The 13,067-nt window shown below is 33.7% G+C and overlaps 1 protein-coding gene across 1 annotated transcript in view; it reads left to right on the plus strand.

Moving 5' to 3' along the window:
- The window catches only part of LOC138700375 (neprilysin-11-like), a 55,828-nt gene that overhangs the window by 22,544 nt on the left and 20,217 nt on the right, over positions 1 to 13,067 (plus strand). Inside the window, exons 8-10 of the mRNA XM_069826962.1 lie at positions 3,144 to 3,240; positions 8,249 to 8,425; positions 11,968 to 12,080. Coding sequence (XP_069683063.1) covers positions 3,144 to 3,240; positions 8,249 to 8,425; positions 11,968 to 12,080 — 387 coding nt within the window. The remainder of the gene's footprint in view (positions 1 to 3,143; positions 3,241 to 8,248; positions 8,426 to 11,967; positions 12,081 to 13,067) is intronic.

A 13,067-nucleotide genomic window follows, 5' to 3' on the forward strand; every position in this document is an offset into this window, starting at 1 on the left:
AAATAAAAATAAACATATTTCGGCTTATATGTTTGAAATTAAGGATAATTTCATTAGACCTAATCTCTAATAATTTGGTTTTGCCTGTGTTTTGGATATCCTCTTGCCAGTTGCTATTTCCTAGTCTCTGAGTAGCAGCGGGACTTTATTATTAATAATAATAATAATAATAATAATAATAATAATAATAATAATCCGAGGCACTACAGTCCATTAAGGACCATGACCGACCAGCTGGCAGCTGGCCTTACGTCCACATGCAGAAGCAGAGGTGGACGATCATCCAACCAGAATGGAGGTGTCATGTGGTCGGCATGATGATCCCCCCAGCCGTTATAGCTCTCCCCAAGTGCATCACGATGCTGGGTGGGCACCGGTCCCATACACTGGCCGAAATTTCATGAGAAAATATCTTCCTCCATGAAGACTCGAACCAGCGCGCAATCCGTGACGCGAGTCCTAGGCAGGATGCTCACAGAGGGCAATCTGCACTCAGTGCATATACGTGGAGCTAGGGCAGGGCGAGGTGCATTACGTTGTGATGACGTAACAATGCGCTAGCTCGAGCTTTTCCCCAGCTGATCGACCCTTCCTGGCTTGTAGACTTGGTTTTCCTAACATGTGACAAATCATTTAAATGGCCTGAATGTTTCCTTACAAGGTAAAGATCTCCTGATTTGTTCAATAAAATTAAATCATTTGGAATGAAACTTAATTTGTGGACACAACAAATGCAACAACGCAATTTGCCTCATTTTCCAAACCTAAGCAAATTTGTGTCTAATGTTACGAATTGACAATATGCTGCATTTGTTGAGTCTTTGACTAACTTAGATAAAGCATTTGAGGAACGATTCGGTGAAATAGAATCCCTTCAGTTGGATTTTCACAAATTCATGATCCCATTTTCCGTTGATATATCCACAGTTCCGTCTACGCTTCAAATGGAATTAATAGCCTAGATCTCAAATGTGACAGTTTTCTTGAGGTGAAGTTCAAAATAACTGAAGATATAACTACATTCTACCATTATATCTCATCTGATCGTTTTCCATGTCTGCACAGGCATGCAGCAAAAATAATGAGTACCGGTACCGGTATGTTTGGTACGACGTACTTATGTGAGCAGGTTTTCTCTGTTCTTAAAATGTGTCAAACCAGCCACAGATTTAATTAAACATATAGCAAGTAATTTAAAGTATGCACTTTAAAACTAACTTTAAGACTTGTTTTCTCTCCTTTTAATAAATGGCACTTGGCCCACTATGGCTCTGAACCCTTGAATTGGAGTATTCTCTCACCAGACTGCTTCATTGCCACAATAACATGCCCGAATTTTCAACAGCATGCATTATTTATTTTTTTATTTATTTATTTACTTATTTACTTATTTATTTACTTATTTATTTATTATTTATTTATTTATTTATTTATTTACTTATTTATTTACTTATTTATTTATTTACTTATTTACTTATTTATTTACTTATTTATTTATTATTTATTTATTTACTTATTTATTTATTTACTTATTTATTATTTATTTATTTATTTACTTATTTATTTATTTATTTACTTATTTATTATTTATTTATTTACTTATTTATTTACTTATTTATTTATTTATGTATTTATTTATTCACTTATTTATTTATTTGTTTATTTATTTGTTTATTTATTTATTTACTTATTTATTTACTTATTTATTTATTTATTTATTTATTTACTTATTTATTTACTTATTTATTTATTTACTTATTTATTTATTTATGTATTTATTTATTCACTTATTTATTTATTTATTTGTTTATTTATTTGTTTATTTACTTATTTATTTATTTATTTATTTACTTATTTACTTATTTACTTATTTATTTATTTATTTACTTATTTATTTATTTATTTATTTATTTATTTACTTATTTATTTATTTATTTATTTATTTATTTATTTATTTATTTATTTATTTATTTATTTACTTATTTATTTATTTACTTATTTATTTATTTACTTATTTATTTATTTATTTATGTATTTATTTATTTACTTATTTATTTATTTATTTATTTATTTATTTATTTATTTATTTATTTATTTATTTATTTATTTATTTGTTTCTTTATTTATTTATTTACTTATTTATTTATTTATTTACTTATTTATTTATTTATTTACTTATTTATTTATTTATTTATTTATTTATTTATTTATTTATTTATTTATTTATTTACTTATTTATTTATTTATTTATTTATTTATTTATTTATTTATTTACTTATTTATTTATTTATTTACTTATTTATTTATTTATTTATTTATTTACTTATTTATTTATTTATTTATTTATTTATTTATTTGTTTGTTTGTTTGTTTGTTTATTTATTTATTTATTTATTTATTTATTTACTTACTTACTTACTTGTTTGTTTGTTTGTTTGTTTGTTTGTTTGTTTGTTTGTTTGTTTGTTTGTTTGTTTGTTTGTTTGTTTGTTTGTTTGTTTGTTTGTTTGTTTGTTTGTTTGTTTGTTTGTTTGTTTGTTTGTTTGTTTGTTTGTTTGTTTGTTTGTTTATTTATTTATTTATTTATTCGGCTGCAGTTAAGGCCATCAGGCCTTCTCTTCCACAACACCAGGAATACAAATACAATAATAGAAATAAACAGAAAAAAATACACTATATACAATGTAAAGCTACACAAGAAATAAAGAGAGACAGAAAAAACACATCTCCTATGTTAAAGGATTCACTGCAACTGTTTTGTCAGGCTAAGTAAACTTGATAATTACATGTAATGATTTTGAAAGCAAAATTTGATCAATTTTATGAGTAGCCTATGAGTCACATATCTAAATACATTCCTGATTGTATGGTGAGAGAGAAATTTCAAATTCCTCAGTTATTTCCTACAAAACTATGCCTATATAAATTCTTTATAAACATAACTGTAACTGTTTCAACAAGTCGTTCAATTTATCTTTAACAATCATGCATCTATTAAACCGTCTCACATTTCGTTTTCATTCTGAAAACATCATAATATTAGAGGTGTTTTATTGATTTATTTCCTGCTCTCTTATTACGTTATTAGTAAAAACTGTACCAAAATAAATCTCATTGTAACTTATGAATACTGATTTATTCAGGTCAACTGTGTGCGTTAACCAAGTGAAGACATTGTTCAAGGAAATAGCCGGCTATTTAATGGCATCTAGAAATGACATCTCCAGCACTGTCAAGAAGGTAATCTATTTTTCATTCTTAAACAATTGACTAGTATTGTATTGTATTTATATACATTCCATGGTATTCGTACATCGCTTCACAGCTAGAATATGGAACATGTAAAAAAAATCTTAATCATACTGTAAAATCTTAATTATAGTCACAGTCTATTTGAAATATATCTGTTCACACACGTTTTATGTAAATAAATATGATTTCAGGTAAAATGTTACAAGGTATCAATACTAGAATAGTACATTATGCAACGAGCCTATAATGATAGTAATTAAGACGCAAGTATGGATATTTATGAAACGAGCGCAAGCGAGTTTCATAATATTCATACGAGCGTCTTAATTACCATTATAGGCAAGTTTCATACGACTTTTTATACTCGACCATATTTCTAACTTGAAATTATTCAGATGTATACATTTTATTTGTATCTGACAATATCGGAAGTGACCTTGTTCTAGGTCGTGAATTGTGAGATGTGCGCAGACGCGAAAGTATTGATTTTTCCGAGGAACAATAATGTCATTGACCTTGATGTAATCCCGTTAAACTAGATATAACCTTGATTATTGAATTTGACATTGAAAAACGAGATAACAAATTGAATTTATTTGAATATTATTTACAATTAACGCTAATTATTATAGTAACAGAACATAACCTTCTGCGACAGTATTGGATTTCCAGCCTCCGTGACTTTTCGCTAATTCTCTTTCGATTGCATATCCGAGAATAATCGATACTTGCGGTTTTATAACGGTACAAGACTCTACTGCACTGTAAGCATCACCTTTACGCAGACGATTTACAAATCTATATCCATACAACCCCTGACTCACTTAATGACGCAATACACAATCTTAACGAGGACCTTCAATCCATATCTGCATGGGCCAGAAAGTTTGGTTGGACTCTCAATGCAAGAAAATCACAAGCAATCCTAGTGGGACACCAACGTCTATTATGCAACATTACTCCTACTCTTCCAGTCAAGTTAAACGACACAATAATCCCTTTTGCTTCCTGTGTTAAAACCCTTGGAGTTTACTTTAATAAGCATTTAAACTGGAATTATCAAGTAACCCATATTACCAAAAAAGTGCTTTCCATACTACATTCCTTAAACAGCATTCGAAAATTCCTCCCGCTATCACTCAAAAAAATACTAGTGGAAACACTAGTAATGCCCCACTTCGATTATTGTGATTCTCTACTGACCGACCTCAATTTCAACCAGTCGCAAAGATTACAACGTGTTCATAATTCTTGTGTTCGTTTCGTCTGCGATGTCCGTCGCGCTGACCACATTACCCCATCCTTCCAAACTCTAAACTGGCTACGGCTTAACGAACGTAGAAATTTTCATTCTCTTGTTCTCCTTTTCCAAGTCCTTCACACCTCTACAACTACCTACCTTGCCTCCCGTTTCAGTTACCTGTCATCATATCATAATCTCTTCACACGCACGCAAAATAGCCGCAAACTAGCCATACCAACACATAAGACATCATCGTATTCATCATCATACACAATCTCGCTTTCGCGCTTGTGGAATACCCTACCCAGTGACATCAGAGACTGTCGGAATTTAGTAGCGTTCAAAGGCAAACTTATTATTTTCTTACTGCGTAGAGTAGGTTTAATTTTTACTTAGTTAATAAAAAAAAAATTCTCTCTTCTTAATTTTTACAATGAACTGTCTAGCTTTTATTAGTCTGTTAATTCTTTTAGTACTTTGATTTTTATTGTATTTGTAGATTCAATATTAATTCTAATTATAATTATAATTGTATTCTTTATATTGTAGTTGTAATCCCCTGGTAGAGGGGAAGAGAAGGCCTGATGGCCTTATCTCTACCAGGTTAAATAAATAAATAAATAAATAAAAAAGCTGACTTGTCATTGGCTGAACACCTGTAAGCTGAGTTGTCATTGGCTGAACACCTGTACTTTAATGAGTAGGTGTACTTTAATGAGGTGCATTAAAGGACTGCTACCAGGTGTATAATTACTACATTTCGGCATGGTCGAGCATAAAAAGTTTAATTACATTTCATATAATTACTCAAAAACCGTGCGTGATAGAAACATTTTGAAAACAGATTCAGCACGACAAATGCTGTGACGATCATCCATTCTTAATCTTTTAACAAAAAATATGTTTAATTTTGTTGACCAGTGTAATCAGCACAATCGGGATCCGAAACAAAGTCCCACAGCAGCGTTGGAGCACGATCTTAACTCATCCCGATTGAAGCTGGCATGTGTAATGAATGGTCTACAAATTAACATAAAATAGCTACAAGCATTTTCAAATAGCATTTCTCTATTTGCGAAAATCGCTTTAAAAGTGGCGTGAGTGTTAAAATATACACACTGCCGTCGTGCGTGACAGGCGCTACGTTGAATCCCGGCCATTAGTCACTCAGCTGAGTGCGCTCCTTGTACATTCATTCATTCATTCATTCATTCATTCATTTATTTTATTCCATAGATCTTACATTAGCAATGAAGCTTTAAGATGTGGAACATGTCAACATTTTACAATATTACAATTACAATTTTTACAAATTTTTATAGTTTTACAATTTAGTAATTTTCTACAATTTTTTACAATTTTGTACAATTTTTTTACATTTTGGCGAGATATAGTGAGATGAGATGAGGTCCGAGGATTCGCCAAAATATTACCCGGCATTTGCCTTTTCGGTGGGGGAAACCTCGGAAAAACCCAACCAGGTAATCAAATCAAAGGGGGTAATCAAATCAAAGGGGTTGATGCCAAGGACTCGCCATAGACCATCCGGCTTCAGTCCCACGGCTGGGGAAAACCTCCGAAGAAACCAAAGTCCAAAGGGGGATCCAACCCAAGCCCGAACGCAGCTCCGGATCAGCAGCCCAGCGAGTCTGCCGACTGAGCTACATCGATGGCTCTACTAAAAGTATACAATACATAGCCAATCAGATTATTAAATTTACAAACGCAAACGATCATTCATAAGTTGAGCTATATTATACTACAAAACAATTTAATTAAATTTAAGGCATAAACAATTCAACCAGTTGTGATATACAGAAATTGATAATACATATCATGCAAACTACTTCAAATTACAAACACAAACAATTTATCAGTAGAGCTATATAGATTACTATTCAATTTAAGGCATATACAATTCATCGACCAAAACTATACAAATATATACAATACAAAGTAGCATACTTTCATTAAGCTATACAAATTTGTGCAATTAATATCAAGTAGATTAATTCAATTTATAATCATAAACAATTCATCAGTTGAGCTATACATATTACCATTCAATTTACAGTAGGTCTATATACAATTCCTCAGTAGAGCTACACAGACTAGTAATCATTTAAGAACATATACAATTCATCAGCCAAACTATACAAACATATACAATCAAATTAGTTCAATTTACAAACTTATTTTCGTTAAGCTATACAATTCATATGAAGTAGATTAATTCAATTTATAAGCTTAAACAATTCATCAGTTGACCTATACAGTATACTATTCAATTTTCAGTACATACAATTCATCAGTTATGCTAAACAAAAAATACAATACATAGTAAACAGATTAAGTCAATATAAAAACATATTTTAGTTGAGCTATATAAAATTGTACATGTCATTTAAGTAGAATAATTCAATTCACAAGCATAAACAATTCATCAATTGTGTAGAAGGTATGAGTATGTAGAAATTTGGTTAATTCTTTTCTGAACCTTTTCTCGTTGTTCTTCAAATCTTTAAGATAATTAGGCAGTGCATTGAAGACTGTTATACATGAATAGCGAACTCCTTTTTTAAAACAGCTTAGACTAACAGAGGGTACAATGCCAGTTGACTTGAAATATAAACGTCAACGTATATGCCCAACTTGGAGTCAGGCCACAAAAGGGACACTGTAGGAGCAGAGTTCGATCCGGTGCTGTGGATTGAATTAGGGGTAGCTCAGTGGTCAGAGCGCTTGGTACGTAAAATCCTAGATTATATATGTAACAGATATGTCGGGGTTATAGGCTTTGAGGTTAACAACTTTTGTCAGGTTTACTACGCTGCCATCTAGTTGTTACATAAGGAGTCACGTCATAATATCCATTTGAATTGCATTAGCGACTGTGCTGCCATCTAGTGTTCGTTTACGGCGGACGAGTGGCGATCCTGGCGGTTGTTCTCTTCAAAGTGCTGCCGATTTTAACGTAGCGAGGAGTTATCTGTTACATATATGATCTAGGGTAAAACCAAGGACCTGGGTTCGATCCCCGGCGCCGGAGCGAATTTTTCTCCTCAAATATTAACTGTCACTATAACAAATATATCCTGTTTGACCATTTAATAACATATTTAATAAATTCGCAATCTCAGCTTGTTCCTGGAATGAATACCGGCCCATTGTGCTTCTACGTTGCTTAAATCACACTATCTGCAACAAACAAAACGCACACTGCAAGTTATGAGAGAATGTCGTCAGTGCCATCTAACGTGGAAATTATGCATTTCCGGACACAAGGTGATATGAACTTTTGTGCTCCATTTCCAGTCAGAAACCAACCCCTGAAGTTTATCGGTGGACTTAAAACTCACCCTGTAGAGTGTTAGTTAGGAGGCCGGAGGGAAAAAGACTTTTGGGGAGGCCAAGACGTAGATGGGAGGACAATATTAAAATGTATTTGAGGGAGGTGGATTAATCTTGCTGAGGATAGGGACCGATGGGGGGGCTTATGTGAGGGCGGCAATGAACCTCCGGGTTCTCTAAAAATCATTTGTAAGTGTGTAAGTAGAACTGTTATTTAAACTAATTAATTCATTCAGTGTTCTGCCCATGGGCAGGTCTTTCACTGCAAACCCAGCTTTCTCCAATCTTTCCTATTTTCTGCCTTCCTCTTTGTTTCCTCATAATAAACTAAATTGTGGTTATAAGTTATACTTCTTAGTTTTGCTCAGCAAAGATCTAATACAGTATATTCTCTTTGAACAGGTTTCAAATATGATGAATGACATTAAGAGAAGCTTCGAGTCCCTTGTGCGTGATTCAGACTGGCTTGATAGTGACACTATGAATGCTGCCATAGAGAAATCAGAGGCTATCATCACATATATTGGCCATCAGGACTGGCTACTTGAACCAGGATATTTGGAGCGTAAATATAAACCTGTAAGTTAAATTACATACATACTAGTGGCTTGTGCAGCAAATGCTGCTGCAAACTAAGTTCGTTACACGTTCAAATAAACACTTTTCAGATTTATTTTCAATGAAGAATACTTGTCTTTTTGATAGCTATTTGCTTCCATAATAATGAATGGATTTTTTAGGCCAAATACTTTTTCTTGAACCTATCCAACTTCAGTTTTTGAGTTTCAACGCGAAAACGCAATTATCAATGTCAGGACGATAGCAGTAGCTATTTCAGGTCATTGTGGATTGTAGGCAAAAGTTAAAAAAATGTCAGGTTTGCTAAGCTTTCGAACAATAGCATTTTCGTATAGCTGCTGCATGTAGAACTTGAAATGTAGAGCGTAAAATCATTTTATCCTACTAAGAGATCTTGCTGAAATTATCTGGAGACTACAAAATTTTCTAGGCCTCTTATTTTATCAGTAAGTAAAACCTTTTGATCTTTCCTTAGGAACTGTAATTTTTGCTCTCTCTCGAGCCAATACTGAAGACAATGACACATATCAATATCTACACTACACCGCCATTAAGTATATGGAAAAAGACCCAACCCCACTGGGTTAATAAGTATAAAAATATTTGATTTTTAATAACAATATTATTATCTTACTTAAGTTTTGTAGTTATATATAGCAGCCACTCAGTAAATTATAGAAATGAAGATCTAAATTAAGATATTCTCTACATTTACTTACATAACCTCAAAACGTTTCACTTTCATGTCATCAATATAGCATCAATATTATGTATAATTAATGAAAAATAGACGCATCATGATATTAACTATAATAATATTTAATTTCTAATGGTAATAATGTCATCAAACCACCTCAAATTTCACAGATTTGAATATCCAATACACAGATGTACTCAGAAAATTATACACTGCAGAATCAGTTTTTAATAACAAATTGAATTGAGCTTTAAATATGTCGGCAATCCTGCAGGTCATGGCCTTCATGTAATAGCCTATTGTTTATTGTAGTGTGTGTTTTGTTTTGAAATTCAATCAAGTCGGCCGTGATTCAATAAAATTAGTTCTCAAAACTGACAACAGATGGATTTTGGAAAACATGAAAATTCTGTAGGAAAATTGACATTTCACTGAAAACCACTACTTTTCCGAAAAACTTTGGGTTCCAAGCTTCAAAATGAGGGGCCATTTATTAAAATCCGTTCAGCCTTCATGTAATAGCCTATTGTTTATTGTAGTGTGTGTTTTGTTTTGAAATTCAATCAAGTCGGCCGTGATTCAATAAAATTAGTTCTCAAAACTGACAACAGATGGATTTTTGGAAAACATGAAAATTCTGTAGGAAAATTGACATTTCACTGAAAACCACTACTTTTCCGAAAAACTTTGGGTTCCAAGCTTCAAAATGAGGGGCCATTTATTAAAATCCGTTCAACCGTTTTCCCGTAATTTCCATTACCAGTTCAAATTATATATATATATATATATATATATATATAGATTAGCAGGCAACTAATATAACCATTATTTTAAGTATATTTCGTCAAATTTTTCATTATCACATTCTCCGAGAGCCTTTCCAAAGTCACAGCACATCCAATCTTTCCACCAGGATTTTACAGTAAGAACGAAGATTTCCACACTCAACATCACATTCTTTCATCTCACCTTTGCGATAGGAAAGCTAGAAAAAGAGATTACTGCATTGCAACTTGCGTGTTTTTGTAATTATGTTCTTTTCTTCTTCCATTTTTCTTAACTTTATTTTCAAAATTTTAGTAAATGATTGTAAAGTATACATAAACTTAAAATTCATTATCTTATTTTATTGATCCTTTTCAGAACTTCATTTGCTGTACTTTCAGTGTAAGTGGTAGGAGAGTCATTTCATAAATAATGCTCAGGTTGGCAGAACTGTGGAATAGATGATGTAACACCATTGAAAATTACGACAGTTGCAGTTGAAGGATTGAAGAAAAAGCACATGTGTTCGTTTCGTCCACAGCATACTCCATGTTTAGGTAACAAGCGCTGGACGTGGACGTGGACGTGGACGTGGATTGAAGATAGACTGAATAATCAATTCTTTTTTAATGCAACCCAGAAGTTATACTTAACTACTATCCTATAATGCCCACTCTAGTGATCCTTGATTTCATTCTTGATATAGACCAATTAGTAGGATTAATAAAAATATTGTTCTAATAATTTTTCATATCCTGGACGTGGACGTGGACGTGGACGTGGACGTGGACGTGGACGTGGACGTGGACGTGGACGTGGACGTGGACGTGGACGGGGACGTGGACGTGGACGTGGACGTGGACGTGGACGTGGACGTGGACGTGGACGTGGACGTGGACGTGGACGCGGACGCGGACGCGGACGGGGACGGGGACGTGGACGTGGACGTGGACGTGGACGTGGACGTGGACGTGGACGCGGACGCGGACGGGGACGGGGACGGGGACGTGGACGTGGACGTGGACGTGGACGTGGACGTGGACGTGGACGTGGACGTGGACGTGGACGTGGACGTGGACGTGGACGTGGACGTGGACGTGGACGTGGGCGTGGACGTGGACGTGGACGGGGACGTGGACGTGGACGTGGACGTGGACGTGGACGTGGACGTGGACGTGGACGTGGACGTGGACGTGGACGTGGACGGGGACGTGGACGTGGACGTGGACGTGGACGTGGACGTGGACGTGGACGTGGACGTGGACGTGGACGTGGACGTGGACGTGGACGTGGACGTGGACGGGGACGTGGACGGGGACGTGGACGTGGACGTGGACGTGGACGTGGACGTGGACGTGGACGTGGACGTGTTTTTTGTATTGTCAATTTTTTGTATATAACTTTTTTTCATTTTATCGCTATTGTTAGTATTATTCGCTTGGTTTTGTGATGATCTCAGTCATAAATATAATATTCAAGATTGGAATGTCATTGGACTTATGTTTGGTGCGCGAGGAACAATTCCCAAATTTACATTGGAGATCCTCAGAAAATTAAAGGTTCCTGATAAGACTCTTCAGACAATTGCGTCAACCATTTTAAAATCTTCATTGAACATCATCAATCATCATCTCTATTCATCTTTATAATATTCAATGTATATTATTTATTTTCAATAAATTTTTATCGTTTTGATAGGTACCACATCTTGTCGCAGAATATTTTTTTTAATTTCATTATGTATTTTTTTAACATTTTCTTTTTTGTTCATTTGAATTGATTAGGATGCCGATATTTTAAATCCAAGATTAGGACGGCTATCATTTCGATGATATTCTCTCGAGTAAATAAAACAGAATATCATGTATGTGCGTTTAAATGTTTTTGGATCTGTCTGAAGGAAATGAATTAAATAAGTGGTCGACATGTCTCTTTTACGATGGAACCTAGTTACTGAACTGGATTTATTTTTAATTACTGTGTTATTACTGGACGTATAATTAAACACATTCAAGAGTTAACTAGCGACTGAAAAATTATTTTTGTAAGTGTTTTAATTATAATTTTGGTTTTTGAACAGCTGAACTTAAAGAAGAACCAATATCTATGGAACGTATTGCAGGCGAAGTCATTGCAAGTAGAAGAGTTGTTGAAAAAGGTGAACAAACCAAACCAGAAATATAGAAATTACACGTAAGCACAATTACTAACTTTCTTCTCTAGCTTTTTCTTTTCCATCTAATGTAACAGAATAGCATCAAATATTATTTGTAAAATAAAAAATAACGTACTTGTTGACAAAAGTCGTATTTACACAACAGTAATTTTACCAACTATAAAACAAATCTAAAGAATGACATAAATTGAGATGGAGTACGCCTATATAAATAACAAATGAAACCTGTTACGTCTTCATAAAATTCAATATACCAGGACTGTCGCTGGGTAGTAACCTGAACATACGTTTCAGCGTCACATTATTGACAAGTAACTCCATCTGTTAGCACAACCATAAAGCATCTAATAGATGCTATAGAGTTACCAAAAACGAAATAAAAAAAATCAATATGAAGCATTATTTCGTAAAAAGGTGGATTATTATGCCATTAAGGACAATATTTATAATATAGAGGAAGTGTTAAATTTAACGGACTACCATTTTGTTTGTTTGTTTTGAATACTGAACGTAAAGTATCGTTCTGTTTATTGCTGAATGTTCCTGTGAATGGTACACAGGACTTAGAAGTTCGTAAGATGTTATAGAACTTTGAAAAAAAATATTTCCTAAAAATCGAACATATTTCCTTGACTATTACACTCTTACTACATCATACTACTTTTGACCAATAAAACGGTACGAAAGGACGTATTTCAACCAATCATGGCTGGTTATCGCACAATTTTATCGCGTCCCTAGCATTTGTTTAATTTTATCGCGTCCCTAGCATTTGTTTAATTTTATCGCGTCCCTAGCTTTTGTTTCTTTGTTTGCCAACATTTGAAACTGCGCTGGTCTGGACGTCAAAAATATATATAAAATTACAAACCACTCCAGTCGATGCACAGCAGTTTCAAATATGACTCGCATTGGCATTCAAGAACAAGAATTAATAAAAATCACTGATCATATCTATGCATCTTCTGAAATCCGATTTACAAATAAATGAAGAGCACCATTCG

This window comes from Periplaneta americana, chromosome 5 (genome assembly GCF_040183065.1).
Source record: "Periplaneta americana isolate PAMFEO1 chromosome 5, P.americana_PAMFEO1_priV1, whole genome shotgun sequence".
In the NCBI taxonomy this organism is placed as follows: Eukaryota; Metazoa; Arthropoda; class Insecta; order Blattodea; family Blattidae; genus Periplaneta; species Periplaneta americana.